The following is a 27,906-nucleotide window of genomic DNA, read 5'->3' on the forward strand; positions in this document are numbered from 1 at the left end:
AAGAAATCAGATACAAGAGAACATAAGTAAATTACAAGTTATAAAGTAAATGAATCACTGTTAAAAAAATGTAACTGTACCTGGTCATCATTTTCATCTGAAAAGGTTATTGATGTAAGCTTATAGTTATTCTTCAATAAAAATTCATTGACTAAGAAATTTAGAGCTCTCTTTTCAAGAGGTTTGATTGGCTCCTACAAGCAAAAGGAAGGACAAATAATACGATAAGTTTTTCTCCTTTAATACTTATGTTACTTCTTAATGTGAAAACACTTTTAGATTTGTCATTTACCTACCTGAATTTCAGGACTTGATTTGTAATTTTTTCGTTCCTGTAAAGGAACTTCATGTTCTGGTGGGAAAAAAATATAAATATTTTAGTATTTTACATTTGAAAATATCTCAGCTACTTCTACATTGTCAAAGTGGAAAAAGTCTCAAAAAAGTTTTATGTACACCACCTGCAGCCTTTGTCAGGTTGGCTCGGAGGGCCTGAATGGTCTCCTTGGCTTTCCGTAGTTCAAACTCCAGGACTGGACAGGGATTTGGAATAAACACACACAGGCATCCAACCAAGAAAAGGGAAACAAAAATAAAAAAATAAAAAGCAAGGATGGGTATGAAAAAAAAATACAATTTGTATTGAAAACAGAAAGCATGCAATCTTTATGAAACTTGTGAACGCATGCAGCAGAGTTGATTTGCAAGCAAACTGGTGAATGCTTTCCATAGTTTTAGAATTCAGGGGACTGTTGAGCAACTGTTCTAGCTGTCTGACAAGGAAAATCTCTATTTAAAATTAAATCTATGGCACACTCTTCTTTAGGTAGATAAAAATATAGTATACTGGTGCTTCTGCTTTACTCAGTCTAGGTAAGAAAATGCAGTGGAATATTTTCAGGAGACATAGATTTAGGGGGAAAGATAAAAATTAGATGAAATTCAAGCAAATATACTTAAAACCTTAGGATTTTTTAAAAAAGTATTTTTAAAGGACATTTTATATTTATATTTTATCTAGAATAATGTTATAAATCAATGTATAGAAATGCTAGTGAATATATTCCTTAATTAAGATGTTTAAGGAATATGGCTTAACTAGTTAATAAATGTTGGGTTACCAATAAATTTCTAATAAACAAATGTATGCTTTCTATAAATAGTGTAAGTATGTTAATGTTAAACACGTATCTAAAAAAAGGTCAAGGATTTTATTCTAGGTTTCATTTAAAGCCAAAGGGTAGAATATAGTTTGTGTTTTAGTTTCTTATTAGATTATTCTAAGCAAAAGACTATGTATCATTCTAAAAGTGTAATAATCTAAAGATACTGAGTAATATTAAGCAGAACTTCAAAGTTTCTGATAACTCTTCAAATAGATTTGTTTGTTTTAAGACGTACCAATAAACTCAAAATTTTTTCCTGATTATAAAATAAACAGAAATACAATGTTCCACGAGGAGCAAGATTTTACTATGTGCCTTAACTTGTAATTTTCCTTAAATATATATAAATGCTAGCCTGAAGGAAAAAAAAAACTTAGATGTTGTGAGGGGGGGCCATTTCCAAGAATTGAAACTTTGGGAAAATTAAGTGACCTTTGTCACATGGGATATTAAAAAATTATAATATTTAAAGAGTTCTGCATAAAAACTAGGAAATCAAAATTTTTAAAAATTTGAAAATTACAACATTTTAAGATGCAACTTTCTGGTTGACTAATAAACAGAAAAAAGAAGATGGCAAATGAGATGCATCAGAGAACAAATTTATAAAAATTTATGGAAAAATTGGGATTCACTCAGTTTGCATATTTTCATTAAAAACTTAAGATGTAACTATATCACATCTAGTACATGAAGGCCAATTATTTTGATGCACAGAATTTCACTGCAGCAACACAGAAGCACAACTTAAAATTAGATGACATGTATGTTACTATTGCTTGTTGGTAGTCAGCAATGCTGATCTGCAAACATTTCTGTGCAACAAAGTTCAAACATTTTCCCTAAAACTTACAGTCCTGAAAACTCTTAAAGACTACATATTCAGTGAGGTAAGAAAATAGGTTTTTAAAAAAATCTAGATAGCTGCGTTTGGCTTTAAAATACTTAAATATATCTTAAGTAAAATGAGTATATACATTACGCTTTCAATATAACTTATAATTTACTAAGACATAATATAGAACAATTGCAGATCAGAAATGCGCTGCACCATAATGATAGAAATATGAGGAAAAAAATGGAAAAAAAAAAACTGGTCAAAACATAAACTGAAAATTTCAAATTCACTTGGTGACCAAGAGCAAAACACTGAATGATCAAGGCACAGAAAGCCAGAAAAACCCATGTCAGACGGCAAGAATTTGTATTTTTATGCACATCTACATATACATTGCCAAATGTCACAAAAAGTTACCAATGCTATGAAAGGATAGTCCCTAACAAAATTATTCACTCTGCTGCATGTTTCTTAATAAACAATATAGACTTTAAAATTTCTGAGTATCTTTGAAGCTATAGAACATCTCTATAAAGTCACAGAATAATCAAGGAATTGCAGTTATATAAGAAAGGATTTCATAAGGACTGAACAAGGTTCTATGTTTATACATATATGAAAGTTTTTTTTTTTAAAGATTTATTTATTTATTAATACAAGCACTGAGTACAGTCAGAATCGCGGGAGGGTGAGAGAATTCACCAGAGCCAGAGCGGGGAGCAGAACAGGCAGACTGATGAAGTACGCTGCTGAGGGGAGCAGCGGGCGGCAGGAGAGGTCTGCACGCCATGTGGGACCCTCGCCCGGCGGCTGGGGATTGAACCAGCACTGCAGAGGCTGCGGGCAGCTTCGCAACCCAGTGCTCAAACACTTTGCCACCGGGGAGGCCCTGAAAGTCTTTTTATTAAAAATATTGGATTAAAGTTCAAAATTAATCATCCTATAAAGAAATACATTGCACCAAACAATCTCTAAGTATTTTTCAAATATAATTCTTTACAAAAGCTTTTGAGAATTTATGTTTTTAAAAGTCATTATAGGAATAAACTACCCAACTGCTTGCAATCCTGCTGGATGTAATTGTATTGGAACTAAAGTAACAACTGCAAAGGAATATTAGGAATATTCTAATACTGCATAATACAATCTTACCAAAATAATGAATAAATCAGTAGAAGCAACTCTGAGTAAGTTGAAACAATTACTTCCTGACCAAGGTTGGATAATACTGGTGTTACAGCAGAGGTAATTAAGTGCTTACATATTGTGTTGTGTTATATGCTAACACAACTTGGGAGATGTATTACTGTGTGGAGATACCAACAGTGAAGTGCCAAATTTCTTAACAGAATAAAAATAGCAATACTTTGTTGCCCCAACTCAATATACCACTAATATTATCTTGAAATATCTGCTAGTCTTAGTTTATTTTGGCATAAAATTCAAAATACTATTTTGGAAGAATTTTCCCCCTAACACTGATCTTTAGCAAGTATTTTTTCAGTCCCATTCCTGCTCACTATCTAAGAATTTAAATCAAGAGGCCCAAGGCAAGGATGATGCCACCTCTCAGAAGACACAAAATTGTCTTATGTGAGAATTTCCTGGCTTTCCCCCCTGAATTTAATGTGATTTGACTTTATAATAAAATACTACTTTCCCATCTTTAATACTACTTTTATTATGCCAAGAACAGCTTCAGGAAAAATTCTCTTAAGAATGACTTAGAATAAAAATTTTTTTCTAAAAAAAATTTTTTTTTCTCCTAATAGCACACAAATCCTAAGATGGTACATCACTACCCCTATGCTTTAGAGCATTTTTCTGCTTACTACAGACATCAGAAAGGTACAGTACTGGGACATAAGACTTAATAAAATAGTGAGAAAGAAAACAAGATGCAGTCTTCACGGTTTGAGGACATTTAGTTTTCTATATTCTCTTCAGCGGGAAAAGCATTCTCTTATCAAGTCTTAAAACAAAAAAAAAAATTCTTCCCCTGTCTGATCCTCCTGCTCATGTTCTCTTACAGATTTCTTCATCACTCAACTCAAAGTCAGTCTTTCTCACGGTGTCAGCTTTGGGCTTTTTCTTCCGTCACACACTCCAGTGGGAATATTGACTCTTATGGCAGAAGACTCAGAATGTATCTTCAAACCTCCCAAAACCTACTTGATCATTTCCCAGCTCTGCTCACTTGAATGTGTCATAGTTTTGAATCTGATCCTGTCTAAACGAATTTTATCCACTTTCTCAAAAGTCTCTCAAATCTGTCTCCTTCCCCTACCTTCGCCCCCTTCTTGCTGTCTCTCTCCATTAACTGTAACACTATCTACCCAGTTGCTCAAACAGGAAGCCTGGAGATTAGTCTTCTCTCACCCCTTGCCTTTCTCCCACATTAATTAAATGTCCAAGCCATACTGATGCCAACACTTAAGCACCCCCTGAATAACCATTCACCTCAATCATGTCTGTAACCTGGTTCAGACATATATGATTTATTGCAATAATTACTATAACCCACTGACACCATACTAGAGGCCCTGAAAAATCAGATTTTTCCAAATTCATTTAACCAGGAAATTCTCTTTTCTTATGCTTTACCATTTTTGTTTTCTCCCATGAAACTAACAATTATTAAATGAGATACACTGAAGAACTGTTGATCTAATCATAAAAAAATCCCACAAAAACTCAATGAATAATCACTTTTATCTTTAGCTTAAAATATAACAACATGTGTTTTTTCCTTGAATCTATTTTAATTTCATGATAATAAATGCGGAGTTGCTTATGCTACCTCTCCTTTTTATAACCCTGTTGGAACATCTACCCTATTTTAAATCACACAAAGTCATAAATAACATTTTAGTATGTATAAAATAAAAAAACCAAAAGTATTGCTAATAGGAAGGGCAGGTATCTGTCATCGGGAAGAGTATAGTAAGAAGACAAGCAGCCTTACTTAATCCTGGTAAGGTGGCTATGTATACTGCAGGCTACTAGCTAAGGAATGACAGGACACTGATACTGTTTCTTATCCAAGGAACAGTCACGTTATCCCATAGGCAGTGTCAGATAACACAGGCAGTAAGTGTCATTTTAGAATGTCTAGTATCATGTAAGCTTTATAAAGACTTCCTATGTCTATTTTGTTGATTGTTGTTCTCAAAACAACATTAATATCAACATTAAATACTCAACAAATATTTACTGAATGAATGGACATCCCAATACTTGATGTCATATACAAATCTCAACCATTAATGATCTTACCAGCATTCAGGATGTCTTTCTGTACATATCAGAGAGCACAGTTCTTATAGTTCTCTAGATCCCAATATAAAAGTTATGGTGTACTAGAGAATTAGTTAACAGGTGAAGATATGAGAACAAATAAAATTAGAAATTCTGACGTTAAAAGAAGGATCAGGTAAACCTGAGATAAGGATATGACATGGTTCCAAAATCAATAGATTTTTATCACTGCCTCCAAAGTACTAAGTATTTGTTACAGATAGCGCTCTGTTTCAATACAAATTCCCTAAGGGCAGGAGCTTTATTTCATGCTTTTATATCTAGGGCCCGACATAATGCCCAACATAGAGCAGATGCACGAGATGCCTAAAATAACAGCATTCCCAATATTTTGAATACAGATTTCCTTGCTATCTTTAAGAAAAGGAGGGAATAGGAGAAAAAACTTGAAAATTTAGGAGTTGCACAGTATATGTACTAAGTAATACTAGCTTTGTTTAAAAACACATGGAAGGTTTGTTACTGAAAAAATCAGCTACATTAAGTTTTTTTAATTTGTTATCTCCTACTACTTAAATCATTTTATAAAAATTTATACTTTATCCAGAAATGGAAAATATTTAAAATAAAAAGACTTTAACACTACTTTGTAAAAAAGAAAATGGCTATACTGAAATTGTCTAGTAGGGAAGTATAATATTCTACTATGCACATTAATGAACATAGGAGGAAAAAAACCCATATAATTAGAAGTTAAATAGCAGGCTCTGGAATAAAAGCCTTTGAGCTCATGTCCTGATCTTTCCCCTTGTTGTACGGAGGCTTCTGGGCAGTTCTCAATCTCAATAAGCTTCAGTTTTTGAATATATGTGTAATATAAGTATATCATTACCTTTTTTCCAAGATTGTAAAAAATTTTATATAAAGCATACAGTATATAGCAGGTGCTCAATATAAATATCTCGTCATTTAAAGATCAAAACAGCTGTATAGATTTTCAAATTTGGAGCAAAGATGGTAAGAATGATATTGAAAACAAATGTAGTATCTATCTGTTTCATGAACAGCAACAGCTCATTAAAGGTCGGAACAGACCCAACATTTGCCTGGCAGGGAAAAGGACTCAGTACCTGCGTTATCTATAACCTCCTTCTGCCCAAAACTGATGTAAGAAAATAATAAAGAGATTTTCGTTCTTTCTTAATGAGGTCTATATGTGACCTGATACAGATGATAGGATAATTATCTATTTGGATTGCTCATCTTCTATAAGCTTTTAAATCACTACCAATGACTAGCAAGAAGTCAAAAATATGTTTTGAAATGAGAACTGTCATGAATGGAAGCTTTTGCATTAAGTGTCATTCATCTATCACATGTACATCACATACAAGAGTATCAAAAATCTAAAAGTTAGGCTCTTGGAGTAACGTAACTTTCCCTTCCTCTTCCTCATGAAAATGAAAGAGCGCAATTTATATATTAACATGCTAATCAAAAATTACTTTATCTCCTCAAAATTAGAGAGTATAATCTTTAGATTAAAAATATAAGGTCAAAACTACCATGTATTTAAAACATTTCATCCTGCCTATGATTATAACATTTTGTTTTTACATCAATATTCCCCCAATCAGAAATACTAAAATACCTAAATAATGAGAATGATTATTTCTTAATTTAATGATTATTTCTTAGATATTAATAAATTTAAAGGTCAAGATTTTGAATGGAAATTAAAGGAAGAAAATAGTTTGGTGGCCAATTTCTGGGTAGGAACTATTTTCTAATATGTAACCATTTATATAATAATAAAATTATACAAAACTAGATACACTTGGTGAGTCTCTAAAAAACCATTTAACATTTAACATATAACAAATACATACTACATAGTTTTATCTAATATATCTTGTTAATAAATGCTATATAATTATATTAACATAGCACTACTTACAATGGATTTAATAACATAAATTAGTGCTAGGATTATTTAAATAATTTCTGTTTGATTTGCTAATTTCTAGATATTACTGATGCGATATCTCCACTTTCAAACAGCTGAAAAAAGGTTCATGACTAAACCGTGTTTTGATTGGGGAACCATATTAAATTCTTCCAATGTCTTTCCAGTTAAATTTATTTTACTATTACTTACATTCCTGAATACTCTCTCAGCTTCTGCTGAACTGAAAACAGTTACTTTGTTGTTCCCTTCCAACTCATAATACTGCCTGAGAGTTTTCAATATTTAATGTCTTTATTCTTGAGCAATGAGGGGAGGGTGATGACAATCATAGAACTCAATGAGTTAATATACATCTAAAACTGTTTAGAATGGAATATATGTTCTACATAAAAATTAGCACTCACTTTTATTCATAAATGAACATGGGATAAGTAAACATTTGTTAGATTTTAACAAACTTATCCTAAAGAATCCGCATTATGGACGCTCCCTGATCCCATCTTGCTCCATCTGTCCATGAGGCTTCCCTCCTGCTCCAGGAATACCTACCATTTTGGAGGAAATAAAATACTTGACATCTGTCTGCTTCCCCACCCTCTCAGAGCCAAACTCCTACAAAAGTTACAATTCCTACAAGGCACCCACAATGAGTTCAATGGCAGGTAGTTGCAGTCTAGAAGCACAAAAAAGATACAAGACATTGAAGTCATTCTGCAGGTGCTTTGTAGTTGATCCAGGGTTGACTCAGCAAAATTCAACTGACTTCATCTTATGTGGGCAGAACACTGAGGGTACAAGTTGGTCCTCTGAGGTCCCTACAGATCTAATGCCAATGCCTAGAAGCGGAGCAAGTGGGAGGACAGGGAAAGCATGGAGACTGGAGTGAGCAGCCAAGCAATTAGAAAGGTTGTTTGTGTTCTGATTAGAATAGATGTGGTCCTGGAGGCCACTGCTGTACTAAGCATTAACCCTTTATTATTTTTTTTTAGATTTATTTATTTATACAATAGCTGGGGTACAGGCCAGAGGCGAGGGAGGGTGAGAGGATTCACCAGAGACAGAGCAGGGAGCAGAACAGGCAGACGGACCAAAAGCACTGCTGAGGGGAGCAGCGGGCGAGACAGGAGAGGTATGCCACGCTATGTGGATATCTCCCTGGCTGGCCGGGAATAAACCCACACTGCAGAAGCTGCGGACAGCTTCACAGTGCAGCACTCAATCTGCTGCGCCACCGGGGAGGCCCAACCCTTTGTTTTTATGGATTGTATGGAACTCAGGATAAATTTCTGAAGAGGGGCTGTGACGGCTGGGGAGCACTCAATGAGCTCAAGACAAAGTTTTAGTCACCAAACAGGATGGAATTTTTTAACTAATTTTTAAGAATCAGTAGAATTAATAGGTATATAACGCTTGAGTATCAGCCTTGGTTTGAGGAATCAAAGGAATAGGAGGATAATTACAACTAACTTTATAGTCTAGCATGGCTAAAATAAACTTGTTTTATCCCAGTTTTATTACTACATGGTTGCAAACTATTGGCTATAAGCAGAATTCAGCATATTGTAGGTGTGCATACCACTGGAAGAGGAACTATAGGTTGAGATGTTCCCTTTAGCCAATAAATTGAGTAACGTAACTTTATATATTAACTACATAACTATATTCACGTACCAAATTGTAGTAAAAAGAGAATTCCTCAAGTAATTTTATTGTTTCTGGAATATAAAAGAATCCAAGTCCAACTTTACAAATCTCACTCACCTGCCACTCTCTCATCTGTTTCCCTGTTACCATCATCTGAGTATCTTGCAAAGTCTAAAGAATCAAGGGTACTGATGCTCCCAGCTCGATCTGTAATGAGAAAAAAAAAAGTATTAAACAAATTTTTACTTAATTATCAAGACAAGGACTTGGAAAATAAGTGATCTATTTTTTCCAGTTAATAAAACTATGATTTTTAAGATCTAGGAATATTATTAAAACAATAAGATAAAAATGCTCACAGCAATTTATTTTAAAATAACTTGTTTCCTTGCACAAATTTCTGGCTAACTTCTGAGTAACATACATATAGAACATACTTCAACCAGCCCAGCTAAGAATAAAAGACTGAATGAAATTTGAGCTGATACCCAATATCTTGAGTTCAACAAGATAATTTGTACTAAACACACAACATTGTTGAAAAAACAGAACAGAATCAATCTAATTTTTACAATGTAACCAATACATTGTCTTGTGTATCAAGTTCAAAATTACTTGATACAGGGCCTCCCCGGTGGCGCAGCGGTTGAGCGCTGGGTTGTGAAGCTGCCCATGGCCTCTGCGGCGCCGGTTCGATCCCCGGCTGCTCCCCGGCCACCGGAGGAGGGTCCCACATGGCGCGCAGACCTCTCCTGCCGCCCGCTGCTCCCCTCAGCAGTGTCCTTCGGTCCTTCTGCCTGCTCTGCTCCCTGCTCTGGCTCTGGTGAATTCTCTCACCCTCCCGTGCTTCTGACTGTACCCAGTGCATGTATAAACAAAACAAACAAACAAATAAAATAAATAAATAAAACATGCCTCTATTTAAAAAAAAAACAAAAAAAAAAAAAACAAAATTACTTGATACAAAAGAACCAGTGAAATGTGAATTATAATAGTCTCTAGAAAAAAATACAATCAACAGGGATCAGTCCCAAAATAATCCAAATGATGGAATAAGGAGATAATTTATTTTGAATAACTTATAATTGTGCTCTGTGCAAGAAATGATATATGTACACACAATGAATGAAGGTGAAGAAATCTTAGCACAAAAGCAGAGACTATAAAAAAAAAATACCAATGGACATTCTAGATCTGAAAAATATCTGAAATCTAAAATTCACTGTATAGTTTAATAACAGAATGGAGATAACAGTAAAGTCGATGACCTTAAAATAATTTAGTGGAATTTATCTAATCTGAAGAATAGAGAAAAAAGATCGAAAAGAAAATTAATAGGGCACTATGGGATAGTAACAAAAGGGATACGGGATAGTCTGACAAAAGTAGAACTGGAGTCAACAGATGTAAGAATTGGGACAAACATAAATTCAAGAATCCCAGAGGACACCAGATAAAGAGATGATAGAAACCTACATACACATATTTGTAGAAAGCAAAAATGAAAATATTAAAAGCAGGCAGAGAAAAAATAGCATATTATATGCAGAACAACAATTTAAAATGCTGACTTCTGATTTAAAAAACAAAAACAATGGAATCAAAGCCACTCAGATTATAAAGGTGACAGTTCTCTATATATTTATGCCTATATGAAGATTGTCTAGATATATATATAGTAAGGAATCCATTAAAAAACAAATGCACCCAATGAATCAGTTTATTGGAGTTTTAGAAAACAAAGTAAATACACAAAATCAATCATATTTTATACTGTGTTGCAAGAACTGTTCTCTTCCCTAGTATTTTGAAGCATATGCACAAACACTGTTTAATAGCCACTTCAAGGTTAGCCAGTTATCTTTTGTCCTACAAAGTAAAAAATTAATTAAATGTAAAATTTCCTTTTCATATTATCTGCCCAGATAAAGACAACAATTAAATTAAAAATTGATCAGGATCAATGTGACTGCTAGAATTAAAAAAGTTCTAATACTGGAAAATAACTATTATCTCTTATTGTCTTAAGAAGCAAAAGGTATTCCGAGTGTTTTCTCCCTCTTTCAAACTACACAAATGGTAGTCACTAAGAGAAAAGAAACTTCAAAATATGGTGTAAATTTCTAATTATTTTATTTAAACATCTTTAAAAGGTGAAAATATAAAATGATAGACTGGAATAAAGCACTAACCTATAAATATACCTGGTTGGTATATTTATATTTCATTATAAAATGAAACGCCTGGGACATAATATATATATATGACACTTAAAATTTCCAACTCCTTAAAGAAAACTAATCTCACCACTTTTCTACAATGTTTTGTAATATACCACAAAAGATCTTTTCTCTAAAATTATACAATACATAGCATAAATATAAAGGTACATTAAAAACTACATAATCACCCCAATCCCACTGAAGTTGGGGGTAAAATGAGATATCATTAACATTTTCCCTAGAATTTCTACTCTTTTTGGAACATTTTTCCTATATCTGAGAATGTAGATATAGAATATGTAGAAACTGAATACATAAAATTTTGCATTCTACTTTTAAAAAAGCTTATATAGTGAGAATTTGTCATCTTATTAAATATTGATTAAATATCCCTATTACTTTCCAAAATAAGTATTTATAGCAATTTGAGTTCCATCAGCAGCATATAATAGCAATTGTCAATAGATTATTTTTAATCTTCAGGAATTCAACATATGTATAAAATTAGTCTGGTTTAATATATACATGTCTTTTAATCCTGTTGAATATCCTTTGAAAAATATATTGGCATCTACTCTTTTTTTTTTTTTTGGTAGTGTGAGAATTTCTATACACATTCTCTGATCATCTAGATTTTCCTGAGATATTCATTACTGCCCCAACAAGACACTCTACTTTAATACTATCCCTTCTGACGTCTTAGCTTCTCACTAACTCTTCTGATGCCTCCACCCTGGATATTAAAACATATATAAATCCAATAGGATCAACTTTCATCAACAAATATTCTAGTGTCACTGTACCAGTCCTCACTGTTTTATTCCTGATTTTTATGGAATATTAAGTGTGATGTTGGTTGTTAAGTTCAGATATTTTTTATTGTTATCTGTATAACAATGTATTTTTATTCTAAGTGTTTCTTTTCCTCCTCCCAGTATTTTTTTTTTTAAGATTTTTTATTTATACAAGAGCTGGGGTACAGGCCAGAGGCGCAGGAGGGTGAGAGGATTCACCAGAGACAGCGGGGAGCAGAACAGGCAGACGGACCAAAAGCACTGCTGAGGGCAGCAGTGGGCGAGACAGGAAAGGTCTGCCACACCATGTGGGTATCTCCCGGGCCGTTTGGGAATCAAACCGGCACTATGGAGGCTGCAGACAACTTCACAGTGCTGCGCTCAACCTGCTGCGCCACCAGGGAGGCCCTTTAGTTTTTTTTTTTTTTTTTTTGAAAGATTTATTTATACAAGCACTGGGTACAGTCAGAAGCGCGGGAGGGTGAGAGAATTCACCAGAGCCAGAGCGGGTTACAGAACAGGCAGACTGACGAAATACACTGCTGAGGGGAGCAGTGGGCGCGGCAGGAGAGGTCTGTGCATCCTGTGGGACCCTTGCCGGCAGGCGGGGATCGAACCAGTGCTGCGGAGGCTGCTGGCAGCTTCGCAACCCAGCGCTCAACTGCTGCACCACCGGGGAGGCCCCCCCTTTAGTATTTTTAATACTAGTATTTTTAATCATACACACAGACCCAGATGAACACCTTTTTGAACATGATACATCAATCTCCTCCAAAAATCTCCTAATTCATTAAAATCTGTTCTACCATATCAGGAAAAAATTATGAAATTTCAACTTTGATTGGATTACACCTACAATAGATTTGGTAAGTAAAGTCTACTTTGGATGTAAAGACTAATTTATAGTTCCCAGATAATAGAGATTGATTCAGTCATAGTTCTCTTTTAGGGCAAACAAATGCCTTTCCAAATACTCTAATATGAAAGAGGGAGAGTTTGGAAAATTAACCTCCCTTACTAAGAAAGAAGCCACCATTTTTTAATATGAAGTACACAACTCATTTATTAAAATTCTAGATTGTATAACTTCTTAAGAATTCACTTTATAAGTCAGAGACTGAAATACTGGGACTTTCATTGTAGTTGGCAAACTGGTAAACCCTGTTGTACGTTTTAAGTCCGAGGACTAAATCCATTATATACAGTGTGACTGTAAGGCACACATATGCATATTGATTTTACAAATCATATATGAAAGCATCCCTTACATTTCCATTATCATTTAGTACTGACACAGTACCGATACAGTGTACTTTTACAATAGTTAAAAAAAGTGAGTTTCAGATCCTTGAAAAGGTATCTTTTATGGAAATTGCATAGTACCCTAGAAAGTAAATGCAGCATAAAAACTGAGCAGCTGCTGCTGACTGGTGGTATATTGGTTATTTCAATTAAACATTTATTGAGTGACTAGTATTACCAGGTTAATGACAGAAATTTGCATAAAATATTAAAGGATACCTTTTTAAGGGATCTGGCGTTTCTTGTGTATGCTCATATATGCGTTAAATGTTTTTGTATAGTAAGCTGCTAATTATAATGGACTGTAAGGAGAATTAAAAATTTTCCTTACATACTCTTCTTTCCATTGTTTGAATTTTTGATTTGTATGTTTGGCATGTTTCCCCTAAAGACATTGAATACTTCTAATAAATTTATATATATATAAAATAATTTAAAAGTCATGAAAATACTCAATTCATAATTACAGGATAAAGAGAAAATAATATCAAGCAATTAGCTTTAAATTTCAATTCTTTTAATAAGTTATTTTACTAAAACATTCTTTAAAAACTTATAACGATCAAAAAAAAAGAAATACATAATACATAAATTCAATAAACAAGTAACAAATTGATCTTAAAAGTAACTATATTAAATACATATTAAAAATCCACCTTAAATGTTACACACTTAAAACACAGACCTCAGAGATATGACAATGATAAAATTCAAGTTATTATATTTTCTGATTCTCAATTCTTCTCCAAAGCTTGGATTCATTTTCATTGATCTATATGTTCACAATATTTAAGAACTAGGGAGAATCCTAGAGATAGTCCAACCCCCTTCCCTCATCTTTAGAAATGAGAAAACCAGTTTATGTATTCATTTAGTGAATATTTATTAACCCAAAGTGGGGACAACAAAGATAAATTTAGTTAAGACTTGTTCTTTGCTTTAAAAAAGCTTATTAAAGTACTGGAATAAAGTCAGGTACACACTATCATAAAAACAATACAGTCAGGGCTCCCTGGTGGTGCTGGCGGTTGAGTGCAGCCTTGTGAAGCTGTCCGCAGCCTCTGCAATGCTGGTTCGATCCCCACTGGCTGCGGAGATAAAACCCCATGGCGCAGCAGACCTCTCCTGTCTTGCCCAACTGCTCCCCTCAGCAGTGTATTTCAGTCAGCCTGCTTGTTCTGTTCCCCACTCTGTCTCTGGTGAATCCTCTCACCCTCCCACACATCTGGCCTGTACCCTGGTTCTTGTATAAATAAATCTTTAAAAAAATATACAATCAAGTCACTTTATGTTAAAGATTAAACAAATTAATCTGTAAGCAGGCTAGGTGTAGAATTCAAGACTTCCAGTTTGTGCAGTCTACTGTCTTGTCTTTGTTGTCAAAAGATTTCACAATAGATGAAACTTCAAAATCAAGAAATTTAAACTTAGGAAGACTTAAAAGTTGAAACTTCATTTTTCCCTTAAGTTAAAATTTCTATAAAGTTGGATGATTCTCCCATATTAAATTCTGTTAAAGAGGAGGATTATTAACAACAATAGTTATTATTATATTCAACATTTTTGACCACTTATTTTGAGCCAGATACTTATTTTTTTACCTTTCTACTAATCCCCTGCAAAAGGAATTACTACCATCTGCATTTTATGGCAAAGGAAACAGAGACTACAGCGGGTCATATAACTAGAAATGACAGAGTAAACAGATGAACTCAAGTTCTTTGACACCAAGTCATGAGCTCTGAACTGTCAGTTCCCTTAAACAAAATGTAAGATCATGCAGGCTCAGAGGTCTTAGATCCAGGTAAGTTGGGTTTGAGAATGTGAATGACTTCAGAATGATCAGCCTTGACTCAATTTTGCTCAGGCAGAGTTAAAGGGAGAAAGGGTAATTTCACAAGAAATATATCAAAATTTCCTAATTATAGGGTACTACTAGTGATCATTTATTTAATGAAGCTTGTTGTCAGGCACAGTATTAAGTATTGGTCACACAAATATAAGTAAAACATAGTCTCTTTTTCATACTCATGAATTGCCTTCACATATATTCTATCATAAAAACTTCATTAAAAACCCTATGACTAGTGCTGGGTAGAAATGATAACTCTCCTGCATGCAGAATAAGAGAGTGATATACCCAAGGTAATATACCCGGCAGAGACAGGACAGAAGACAGATGTTGGTACTACAAATCCATTGGTTTTCAAATAGGCCAAGTGCAAAAGTGAGGTTAGTGTAAACTGGCACAGACCTACTGCTGCCTCAGTTATGTATCTTTTCACTGCCACTCTTATCAAACCTATATTTCTCTGTTTAGTTCAAACCAAGTGAGAGATTGTATATCTTGTTACAATTCAAACACATCAACCCTAGGACATTTTTCTTGATCCCGTGGTAGTAAACTGTTATCTTTGGTGGATCTTAGAATATTATTGCTGTATCCAATGCTATTGAGTATTGGGTTATCAGAAATCTGAGGAATCTATTTTAAAGTAAATTAACCAATTTTTATTCAATTTGTCCAAATTCTCCTATACAGATTTCCTATATGCATGTATATGTGGAGTTAGAGTCATCAGTGTTGTCCCACACCAGCAATTACAAGCTTCCAATTATAAGTCAGTCCTGGGGATACAAATATACAGCATGTTGAAATATACATATATAATGTACAGCATGTTGACTACAGTTAACAATATTGCATATTTGAAATTTGCTGAAAGAGTAAATCATACAAGTTCTAATCACAAGACAAAAAATTTACGTATGGTAATAGACAACCAAATTTATTTTGGTATTATTTCATTATATACATATACACTAAGTTGTACACCTAAAACTAGTACAATGCCTTCAATTATATTTTAATTAAAAAATTCATTGCAATATTAAAACAAATACTCGTATAGTAAGGGAGTTGAAATGGATCATCTCAAAAACCTAAGAAAATCCCCTTAAAGTTAAAGAGGCAGTATGTTCAAAGTATGGTCAAATAGCAAGAAATGTTTTACTTAAATATCAACAAGTATGTTTTTAGTTTAAACAAGAAATCATACTTTATCTCATATCTTTCCCTAGAAGCCAGTAAAAACAATTACCTGTAAGAAAAAAATAGGTTGTAGTATTTAAGTCCTTTCTCAACAGATACATGTAAATTAAATATAAACGTTATATTTTTAGATCAAGGTAAAAACAATTTTAGATGATCATTAATAAACTATGGGGGGAGGGTGGCCCAAGAAAAAAGTATGAAAAAAAAAATCTAACCAAACTTAACCAATTATTTGATCTCAAAACACTTAGCAAATGAAATTTACACCAATCCTTAAAGGCTTTTTCTAACCAAGTTAACAAATAAACAACCATACATCCTGGGTCACCACTAGCTTTCTTGTTCAAAAAATAGAAGGTGTAATTTTAATTTTTGATAGAAATAAGGTCTGTTTTGCCTGATTAATATTCCTATCTCACTTCCTTTTAGGGTAGGTACCACAACGTGAAGCTTCAAACTGCATTTTTACAACTGCTCAAACGGAATCACTTCATTAAGTTGGTCAACCACATTACGGTAAGCATGTTCCCATATGTTTTAAGCAAGGCAAAATATAAAATAAGTATTATCTTTTCTTTACCCTCACTTCCTTTTCCTGACTCAGGATAGAGTCTAACTATGGTCAAGTAATAGAGTTACTACTTAACATTCCACCCATCATCAAGGGTCAAATTTAAATTTTATCTGGTCCACCAGGACTATTTCTTTACCACAGTCAACAATGACTTCTCTGTATCTGAAAGTTTACACGATTATCTGCACTACACAAGCCTATTCCATAATCCTTTCATGTGTTAGTCTTACCTCCTCATAAAGTATATAAGCTCAAGGACCTGCATTAAACTTCCTTTGAATTCCTATAATCCTTAAATGATAACATAATTTAATACAGTAATCAATGTAAAATACTGAGTATCAACTATATTCAAGTCACTGTGCTAGGCAGTGAAAATACCTGATCAAATTTTCACAAGAATAATTTTGAAATTACTTAGAAAGGGATAAGCAACAAATACATGAATTTAATAAAATATATGGTCAATTAGCTAAATGCAGTGAACCCAGCAATTTTTAGAAATATTCTGTTGATATTTCTCTATCAGAAATTAGAGGAATTGTTAAGCCAAGTCTAATCTCAGAAGAATGTGCTTTATAAAGTTGAAGAGATGGGAAATTTGGAAGATTGTAATCATGACATGATAGCATTCCTGATAATAAGAAAAGAACATTGGGCACAGTAAAAGAACACTGAGCACAGTAAGATATGTACTCTGAAAAGTTCCTAGAAAAGATAAGCAGGACCACAAAACGGAAAATTTTAAAAGGGAAGATGACTCAGGAAGGTTGTAGGCTCACAAGTGAATATGACACATTCAGTCATAAATGACTGCCTCCTAAGAAGCTGTCTTATAAACATTTGAGGGCATGGCAAAATCGGAATAAAAGAAATCCATCACTGTGAGGCATGTTACTTGCTCTTCCCATTTGACCACCTACTGTTCCTACTATACAAAAACCTGGGCTCATCCTATGAAATTACAGTCCAATTTTGATCAGCGCTCGAGGATTTCAAGTGGAACAGCATTTCTCTGGCTAAAATATCACAACCTGTATTAATGACATTGCCACAAATTTCCTCTTGCAATCTAATTAGAAAGCAAAACACTACTAAATACAATGTGTGTGTGTGTGTGTGTGTGTACACATACACTATATATATGCTGTGTATATATTCAAGCAAGTAATGGTAAATGTAAGATATAAAAACTTTTAATAAGCCAATCAAGTGACCTAGTAGTAACACCGTGACGATGCCACAATTTATCCAACACTGAGACTTGCTCTTAAAGCATCTTACACTTATTTAGTTAATAGAAATTCTTCTTCCACTGATAAATATCAGGTATAAAGCTGTAATTCTTTTAATATTTGAATCTTTTATAAAGGTGGATTATTCTTCTAGTCAAGGATAGAGTATGAAGACTTTGTAACACCTTTTAAAACCACCACTACTCTAAACATATTAACCTATATGTGTATGATTCCTGCAGATCAGTTGCAATGGGGGTGTCCAAGCTTCCCCACATCAAATAGCAATTCTTGGACCCCAGCAGGGTGTTTGAGAATATAACTCAACTGCCTCATTGTCTACTCAGAGAGAGCATCAAATCCCACAGGTTAAGCAGCTCAGTTTTCCAAGACGTCCCTCTGTGTGACTCACAAATTGTAAGACCTGTGCTTTCGACCGACTGGCAATAGATCAGAGATTTCCAGGTCACCCTCCTCAGGTTTGATTAATCTGCTAGAGCAGCTCACTGAACTCAGGAAATCCATTTACTCTCTAGGTCAATGATTTATTATAAGGGATATTATTCAAGATCAAGCAGATGGAAGAGACAACTAGCACAAGGCATGGGGAAAAGTCTAAGAATTTCCATGCACCCTCTGGGTGAATTATTCTTCCAAAATGTTCATGTTTACTACCCCCTATGTTCTCTAAGGCCCTCCCTCTTGGATTTTTGTGGGTGCCTGCTTACTTCCTTATGCAGACATAAGTGATTAAGTCATGGGCCATTGGCAACAGAACTCAACCTCTAACTCATCACTCCTTCCAGCAGGTCAGAGGGTAAGACTGTTAGTTCCAATCCTCTAATCACAAGACTAGTTTCCTCACCAGCCTCAGGTGCTTCCCTAAAATGTCACTTCATTAACATAATGAGACATCTTTATCACTATTAACACTTAGGAAAATACAAGGTGTTGGGGAGCTGTGATATGAAGACCAAATAGGTTTAAGAAATATATTTGTCATCTGGATAACCAAATACATATTTCTTAAAATTCACAATAATGTACCACATCAACAGATATTTAGGAAAAAATTCACTGTATCTTGCAAAATAAAATTGTTTTTAGACATCATTAAATAAAGGAAACTACTTTTCATTGTATAGTGATTATTCTGAAAAAGTATTATCAGATCAGACAAAAACCAAAATACATTAAAAAAATAAGCGAATGCTTTAGATAGTCCATATTACCAATCTTTAAACTGTCAATAAACCAAAAATTGCTTACTGAACGTTGTAAAATCATAACCCAACTAGCAGCAATCAATATGCTAGAACTAAATATAGAGAACATTTAAAAATAGGCAGTAGTCCAGTAGGAAAGAGTCTTCTTAAGTATTCCTAAAATATAAATTGTGTGGTCAGTAGCTAGTCACTAAGCAGCTTCACAGACCAATTTACCATTTATCTATTTTCTGACCAGATAAGGCATTTATAGGTACTAATATATGAAATATACAGTGCATTTACTCTTATACAGTACTATCGCTTATACTGAAAATGTCTACACATTTATAGGAATATTTAAGAAGTATTTCATCTTTCTATGATACTTTCATTAAAAGGCAGTCCTGACATTATTGACTTAAAAGTGAAAGCTAAAACTGTAAGACTTCTAAAAGAGGAGAAAAAAATTTGCAATCTTGTGGTAGGTAAATATTTCATGTATAGGACATAAAAGAGCATGAATCATTAAAGAAAAACTCATTAGTTGTCTTTTGACATAATGAAGTAAAAAAATTGTTCATAAGACATTACTTAAAAAAAGAAAAAGCAAATTATATTGTGAGAAAATATTTGTAAACCACAGATTTGATAAAGGACTTTGGTCCTTTACAGGCAAAGGGAGGGGGCACTTTTCCCTGATTGAGAACCATTTTTATAAATAAGTTTTGTCTGCCTTAAAGTTTCATATAAATGCAATCATGGAGCATATATTCTTTTCTGTCTGACTTCAGCACAATGTTTTTGAAATTCATCCACCTTTTCCTTTGTATTAGTAGTTCATTCTTTTTTGGTTTATCCATTCATTTGAGGTTGGGCATTTGTGTTTTTCCAGTTTTGGACTATAGGAATAAAGCTGCCAAGAACATGTTTGTACAAATTTTTCGATGAACACGTTTTCATTTCTTTTGGGTAATACCTAGCAATAGAATTGCTGGGTCATACATACAGTTAATATTACATTTATAAGACACAAACTGTTTTCCAAAGTGGTTATACCAGTGAAAATTCCCATCACCAGTGTATTAGAGTTGCAATTTACATACATTCCTCCAACACTTAGTATTTTCAGGCTTTTTATTTAACTCATCCTAGTAAGAGTGCTGTGGTATATCATTGTGGTTTTAATTTTAATTTCCCTGAGGATCAGAGATGCAGAGCTCCTTTTCCTGAACATTTTACCATTAGCATAATTTTATTTTTGCCATTAGCTTATCTTCTTTGGTGCACTGTGTGTTCACATCGGGTGTTTTTATTGAAAGCACTACAATGAGAGAGAGCCAAGTAACTAAGTTAAGTCTGGAGAGTGTGGCAAGCATTTGCAAAGATGATATTGGAGCTGGGGTCTTGAAGGAGGTTAAGCTATAAATAAATATGTATACTTACTGGGAAAAATTCTATATTAGATAGGGGGATCTACTGAGGATGTACTTTGATAGAAAATGCACTCTGAACTTTTGCTCAATCTGAGTTTCTCAACATAAATCTCTGTTACCACTTAAAGGTACAGAAACAGGGCCTCCCTGGTGCACAAGGAGTTGAGCACCGCACTATGAAGTGGTCCGTAGCCTCCGCAGCACATGTTCAATCCCAGCCAGCCAGGGAGCTACCCACATGGCGCAGCAGACCTTTCCTGTCTTGCCAGCTGCTCCCCTTAGCAGTGTATTTCAGTCAATCTGCTTGTTCTGTTCCTCACTCTGTCTCTGGTGAATCCTCTCATACACACACCCCCACCCCCATCTCTGGCCTGTGTCCCAGCTCTCCTATGCAAAAATAAATCTTTAAAAAAAAAAAATAAAGTACAGAAACAAAAAATGATCAATTTTAATACAATCTTTAAATTACATATTTAACTTATGTTAGTAAACTCCACATGTACTATATACATATGTCATATATAACAACACACAAAAACACCTCACACCAGCATAAGGGAAAAATCTAGGATGTCTCCCAAAAGGGGACACGGGGAACCCAGCATACATCTTTACAGTAAGTTCAAAAACCCTAAGTAACGTCATAAATAGAAGACGATTGGGGTAAAGGATTACGCTGAACTTCTAAAAATGATTGCAAGGCAAGAAGCAAATTTCTACCTTATGCAGAGACGGGACCAGGCGGCACACTGCAGACGGAGCTTGCCTACCCTGCTCCTAACAGTGCCTGTCATTTTGGAAACTACTGAAATGCAGGCATCGAAATTGAACGACACAGACCTCATTCACACAGAAAACTCAATTTTTGAGTGAGAAAGTCAACCCAAAGACAAAGAGAGGGTCTTCAGCGGACCTGACTTTGCTGAGAAACTACACTTCCCATTCCTTCCTCTCTCGACTTCTAAGCAAGGAATTGCAGCAAGCCGGTTCCGAGAAACACTATTTCCTGGGGGTGCTGATTCAGGAAGGTGGAGGAGAAGGAACCACGATGAACGCGACAAGCTGGTTCACCAGGGAACCTTCTGAGTTCCGACAGTCAGTGACCTGGAAACTCTGGCGATTTTATAAACCCAGACCCCAAAGGGGAGCCGGGAGCAAACGTCAACTCAGGCCAGGGCTGGAGGCACGCAGGGGACAGTCTCGCCAGATCCTCTGCGCCCACCTCAAAGACTTCGCCCCCCGCCCCTTCTCTCGAAAACGCCCCAATTCTCAGAAACACCCCCTTCCCCCACAAAACTGCAACCCCAACAACCCCGACGGGGCGACAGGCTGCGGTCACTTACTGAGCTGTCCCCCGCCCGACGTCGTGCTGGGCTCCCGGCCTCCCAGGCCTCCGACGCCCGCGGCTCCAGGGATGCCCGGCGCCCCCATCCCCGGCGGGGTCCCACTCTGCCGCTCGAAGTTGCCCGGGTTGGAGAAGTAGTCGCGCAGCCGAGGCAGCTCGCGGCCGCTCTCCAGCAGCTCGGTGTGCAGCTCCAGGGCTGTCAGCAGGTACTGATCGCGCAGCAGCTGAGCGGCGATCGCGTCAATCGACAACCGGGCCGGGGGCTCCCCAGGGCCCCCCAGGGCCCCCGCGGCCGCCGACGCCTCCCCCGGGAGCCCCGGCCGCGCGCCGCCGCCCAAGGCCACGGGGTCCTGGGGCGACAGCGAGTCCGCAGAGCCGGGATCCAGGCCGCTCCCGGCGCCCAGCCGGAGTCCCGCCCGCCGCTCCTCGCTCGCCGCCACCTCGTCGTCGTCCTCGTCGGAGTCGCTGAGGAACGGGTTCACGCCGCCGCCGCTGCCCCCGGGCGCCATGGCCGCCATCTTATCCAGTCAGGCGTGTGGGCGCCTCCCTCGCCGGCTGACAGGCCGCGGCCTGAATCCCCCCCGAGTCTCAGCCGGCACCGAGCGCCTCCACAGCCCGGGCCCGGGCCGGGCCGCCCCCCGCCTCCCCACCAGGGGACCAGGCGCGGGCGCGGGCGCAGAGGACCCCGAGCAGCCGCGGCCGCCGCTCCAACCGCTGCTGCACCAGCAGCCCAGCTCTGCAGGCGTCTTCCTGGTCCCCAATCTCGCGAGAAGCCGAGCAGGCCCCGCCCCCGCTCCCCGCCTGAGCCCGTCTCCGCCCCGCCCACTCCCAGCGCCAACGAGCAAAGATTGAAGGCCCCGCTCCCCGCTCAAAGGAAAACCCCGCCCCTGCTCCTGCATGATTGGCCGGAGCACAGGACTGGCATGGCGGAGGCGGGGCCTGGAGTTATCGCGAGAGCTGCGGCCGGACAGGTAGGTGCCGGGGGCGTTCCGCGCTTGGGGGTCCAGGGGGCCGACTCGGGGCTGCGGGCTCTGGGGTCGCGGGGAGGGGCCGCAGGCCGGGGTCCTGCCTTCGCCCTGCAGCGGCCACCCCCAAGATCGGGCGGGCCCGAGGGGACCCCGGGAACGGCCGGCCGCGCCCGCCCCGGCGCCTGAGCCCGCCCGCTCCTCCGCGGGGCCCGGGCCGGCGGCCGGATTCGCCCTCCCCGCTCTCCCCGGGCTGCCCGCCCGCCTGCGGCTCGGCCCGGCGCGGGCACCGCACGCCCCTGCGTGTCCGGGGGCGCCGTCCCGCTCCGAGGGAAGCGCGGGGGCGACAGTGTGTTAAATGCGGGGGGGTGGGTGCTGCGCCCCGGAGTTGGCTGTTTGTCCGGCAGAGGCAGTCGGACAGTCCCACGTGCAGGCAGATGCGAACTTGACTTTGTGACTATCCCGATTGCCTCTGCTTGGATAAATAAAAATACTTTCAACGCTTAGTGTTATAGGGCAGCCCCGATAATGAACGGGTTCCTGGCTGTGGGTCCTCACCCGCGCGCTAAAAAGGGGCTTATGAATACTCCACTACAGGTACACACAAAAGGTTCATAAAAGGTTTATTTACAAGGGAAAAGGAAATAAGGAAAATGGACAACTCAGGGAGAAAATAGGGAAATAAAGTCTTTAATGCGTCCTACCCGATCTGCCGACCTGGAAACCCAAAAAGCACTTTCCGAGCTGGCCAGAGGCTACGAGCTGGCGGAGAGCCAAAATGGGGGAACCCCCAAAGCCCACGTGTCTGGTTTTATACCAACCTGGCTGCTTAACCCCACCCTCAGGTCCCAGCCACCTTCCCTTGGGTGGTGATGGGATTTGGAGTTCCCAGGGTCTTTGGCTTTGGCCTGGGGTGGGGGTGGAGTCCACAAAGCCTGTATGGAATTAGCTTTAGGACAGCCTTTTCCCCCTTACATTAGTAGTAACAATGTCCCCCTCTCGCTCCCTCCCCCCAGCCCCCAAATATGCAAAACCAAAGCAAACCAAAGTCTCAAGCAAATGAAAACTGGTTTGCTGAGTCTGGGTAAACTGAAATTAATGCAAACCATTTGCTTGAATCCACTTGCCTCTTCTTGGATAAATAGCAAACTCTCAGGGCTCAGGAAGCACCAGCATTTAATACACACGTTTAATACACACATTATAGGTCCTTCAAAATAGCTGCTGTCCCATCAGTAGAAAGATAAATGAATTTGAGACTGGAGACGTTTGATGACCTGGTCGAGTCCACCATGCCAATGAGTATTCAAAGGAGCTAAAAGATTGTGCTTATCAGGTAGAAGAGCCTGAAGTTCATAGCCCAGTTCTACCAATTATTTGCTGTGACTTCTCTCAGCCTTAACATTCATCTGTCAAAGCCATACTGAAGGTATACAGAATTAGAAATGTGCTTGTCATACTGCCTGGTACCTCCTACACAATAAATGTCATTATTGTAGTAATTTATCAATTAATACAGCATTAGTTTATATTGAGAATATTTGACAGGTTTTAAAAAATAAAACAAGTATCAATAGCAACTCAGGGTAGGAAAAGCAATTAAGTCCGATCCCCGGCCACCTACGAGGGTCCCACATGGCGCGCAGACCTCTCCTGCCGCCCGCTGCTCCCCTCAGCAGTGTACTTCGTCAGTCTGCCTGTTCTGTTCCCCGCTCTGGCTCTGGTGAATTCTCTCACCCTCACACGCTTCTGACTGTACCCAGTGCTTGTACAAATAAATAAATCTTAAAAAACAAACAAACAAACAAGGGATTCTCTTTAAGGTCTGAATATAAAATATAAATTGAAAATAGATTTAAATTATGTTTCCTCAGGGCTGTGAGAAATTGGATATAGAAATTCTTCTATGATTGCTTTTCTATGCAAATCTGTACTTCATATCCTATAATCATGGACTTGTTTATATGACTCTCCAAGCTCATAACACACATCAACTGACCAATCTTCTCAGTAAGTACTTTTTTCCACAATACAGAGAGCTTTACCTATCAAAATTTTTTAAGAAGTAGCATATACTGGAGTATTAATTATTACTGATCTGTACTTATAATAATTTATTATTAATATTGTTGGGAAGTTTTCTATTTATAGGAGTTACATTAATCTAGGTCTATACAGGTAATGTTTCATTGAATAATCAGGATAGTCATTAAGGCATGTATCTTAACTATGAAAATGGAAAAGATCGCCTTTTTTCAAACATTTAAATCATTTCAGTAGGGCCTCCTGGGTGGTGCAGGTGGTTGAGCACCACACTGTGAAGCTCTCTGCAGCCTCTACAGCGCCTGTTTGATCCTGCCGGGCTGGGCGAGGGTCCCACCTGGCGCGGCAGACCTCTCCTGTCTCCCCGCTGCTCCCCTCAGCAATGTATTTCAGTCAGTCTTCCTGTTCTGTTCCCCGCTCTGTCTCTGGTGAATCCTCTCACTCTCCCACACATCTGGCCTGTACCCTGGTTCTTGTATGTATAAATAAATAAATCCTCTCACCCTCCCGCGCATCTTGTTTTTTACTTTTTGATCTTATGTTAATTTTATGTATTTAAATTTATTATAAATAATTTATTGATGCTGATTGCCTATTTTGGTATACTTCTGTTTATTTTTATTGAGGTAAGATTGGTTTACAATACTGTGGCACTGAGGGGAGTAGTTTCACACTTGTGCAGGTATGTGTGACCACACCACACCATACCTACCACCAAGCTAACTGCCTCTTATACTTGACCTTTTTCTTTTTTGCTTGAGTGCACTTTTATCATGTGTTTGATTTCAGTATTATCTCTTATTAAAAAATGTTTGTTGTTACCACAACAAATGAAAATGACCTAAGATCAACAGTACTTTAAAGTATATATTCAATTTACTTGCAGTCTTCAAAAAATGAGAAAGTATGTGTCAATGTATTAAAGTTTACCTATATTTAATTCTGTCCCCTCTTTCAGTTTTTTTGAAGATTAAGTACTTGTGCTGGATATGATGCTCTTCTTTATTTTGGGACTGTTCGTACATTGTGTGTTCTTCGCCTCCATCTTTGACATTTACTTTACATCTCCTTTGGTTCATGGAATGACTCCTCAGTTTACACCATTGCCTCCTCCAGCCAGAAGATTAGTTCTTTTTGTTGCTGATGGCCTGCGAGCAGATAAAATTTATGAATTAGATGAAAATGGAAATTCTAGAGCACCATTTATTAGGTAAGCATGTCAACTGGTATGAAGACATCTCTGGAAAATACTCTGATTCTACTTATCTCACATTAGGCACAAGGATAATAATGAGAAGGAACAGGGTTAAAGACGCAACCTATTGAAGCATACCGTAGACACTGCAGCATGAGTTCGATCCCAGCCAGGGAGCTACCCACATGGGGCAGCAGACGCTGCTCCCCTCAGCAGTGTATTTCAGTCCACCCACATGTTCTGTTCCCCACACTGTCTCTGGTGAATCCTCTCATCCCTCTCACCTCTGGCCTGTACCCCTGCTCTTGTATGCATAAATAAATGTTTTTAAAAAAACCCTGTTAATTTTTTAAAATAACATAACGACTAGCATAAATATTAATGAACTATTAATTATAATTGTGATTAACTAGCAGATATAGACTTCAACTTAAGATACATCTTTTATAAGATACATAAAACTCTTCCAAGTCTGTATCACTGTTCATTATAATTTTAGATTCTCTCTTTTTTTTTTTGCTTTTTTAAACTGCTTTATTAACTTCACAATATATAATGAGCTTTTTCCCATGCAATAGGTAAAATTCCTCTGCTAACAAAATCTTACAGGCTGGCTGAAAAACACAACATTCAACTCTAAGTTGGTAGTAAGAGACCCACCAGAAATTAATGACATCAAAAGGTTTACAACAAAGGTACATCACAAACATGTAAGTTTAGGAAGCAGGCATGTCTCCCCATTAGCTTCAGGCGAAACAACAGGATTCAAGGCATAAGGCAAAACTCATCATGATGGTCTTGGCGAGGGGGCTCTGTGCTAACTGCGCGCAGACTCTGACTGGACTGCTTTTCCCTCAGCTTTTCCATCAGCTGCCTCACCTCCTCCCCAGTCCTTTCCATATTCTCCTCTCTCACCCTCGCCTGTGGCTCTCCAAGCTTCTCAATCACTGCCCATCTATACTGCTGGATGGGCTGCCGGGCGTGGGACCGCCTATGGCTTCCTCTAGGCAAAGAATTTTCACCAGCTTCCAAAGGGAGGGCCAAGGGCTCTCCTTTATTAGGGTCGTGCTCCTTTTCCTCCTTTTTCTCATGCCCCGCGTTGGTATTTTCCATGTTGAGATCTTTTGCCACTTGTTCCTCTTTGGACTCCATTATCCTGGGCCTAGCCTTGCTGTCTCCTCGCGATTCACGCTGTGAGGTGCGCTGTGCCGCTTGCGCCAGCAGACCTGCTCTGCGCTCCCCGGCCGGATGCCAGCCCGCCATGCAGTTGCCTTAGAGCTCCGGGTCTATGTGAGAGCCCCCAGTCACCGCAGAGCTCACCCTCCTCCCCACCCCACCGCACCCCACCCCCATAATTTTAGATTCTCTTAAGTGACTTTGAAAAGACATGTTTAATGTTTGAACTTATGGGGATTCTGCAAACAATTGCTCTTTTCCCAATTAGTAGCAAGCTCCTCAAAAGCCTTTTATGTTTTGAAGTATTTAAAATTCAAATTCAAGTGGAAATTTATCTAAAATATTCCATCTTTCCCTGTACCCATCTGTCATCATCACCCATCGTCATTCTATTTATCCTGTTTTATTTTCCCTTATAGTACTTAGCCTGTGCAAGTTCCTTGAAGTCTGGGGTTTTGCTTTGCACACACCTATCTCTTAATTC

General features: G+C 37.9%; 3 protein-coding genes across 9 annotated transcripts in view; 1 reads left to right on the forward strand and 2 right to left on the reverse strand.

Moving 5' to 3' along the window:
• Positions 1-22,625, reverse strand: part of RELCH (RAB11 binding and LisH domain, coiled-coil and HEAT repeat containing) — an 87,705-nt gene extending 65,080 nt beyond the window's left edge. For 2 of the 4 annotated variants that reach the window (XM_037508444.2, XM_037508442.2), the window contains exons 1-5: positions 22,042-22,623; positions 8,993-9,082; positions 462-533; positions 297-352; positions 81-194 (exon numbers count right to left, since the gene is read on the reverse strand). In XM_037508444.2, coding sequence (XP_037364341.1) covers positions 81-194; positions 297-352; positions 462-533; positions 8,993-9,082; positions 22,042-22,561 — 852 coding nt within the window. In that variant the 5' untranslated portion in view covers positions 22,562-22,623. Of the gene's footprint in view, positions 1-80; positions 195-296; positions 353-461; positions 534-8,992; positions 9,083-22,041 lie in introns of all 4 variants that reach the window. The other 2 variants (XM_037508443.2, XM_037508445.2) reach the window with 2 other exon arrangements.
• A 1,222-nt stretch (positions 22,626-23,847) lies between these two features.
• PIGN (phosphatidylinositol glycan anchor biosynthesis class N) overlaps positions 23,848-27,906 on the forward strand; it is a 93,441-nt gene continuing 89,382 nt past the window's right edge. For all 4 annotated transcript variants that reach the window (XM_054694000.1, XM_054693999.1, XM_054694002.1 and 1 more), the window contains exons 1-3: positions 23,848-24,437; positions 24,883-25,018; positions 26,010-26,261. In XM_054694000.1, coding sequence (XP_054549975.1) covers positions 26,041-26,261 — 221 coding nt within the window. In that variant the 5' untranslated portion in view covers positions 23,848-24,437; positions 24,883-25,018; positions 26,010-26,040. The remainder of the gene's footprint in view (positions 24,438-24,882; positions 25,019-26,009; positions 26,262-27,906) is intronic.
• On the reverse strand, positions 26,992-27,413 carry LOC119243001 (protein BEX1-like). Its single transcript, XM_037508448.2, has one exon. The coding sequence runs from the start codon at positions 27,396-27,398 to the stop codon at positions 27,012-27,014; it is 387 nt and encodes a 128-aa protein (XP_037364345.1). The 5' UTR covers positions 27,399-27,413; the 3' UTR covers positions 26,992-27,011.

Source organism: Talpa occidentalis, unplaced genomic scaffold (genome assembly GCF_014898055.3).
Source record: "Talpa occidentalis isolate TD23 unplaced genomic scaffold, MPIMG_talOcc4v2.1 talOcc4.13, whole genome shotgun sequence".
Taxonomy (NCBI): Eukaryota; Metazoa; Chordata; class Mammalia; order Eulipotyphla; family Talpidae; genus Talpa; species Talpa occidentalis.

Excerpts from the sequence above, each read along its gene's own strand:
- LOC119243001 (XM_037508448.2), bottom strand. The coding sequence starts at position 27,398 with ATGGAGTCCAAAGAGGAACAAGTGGCAAAAGATCTCAACATGGAAAAT.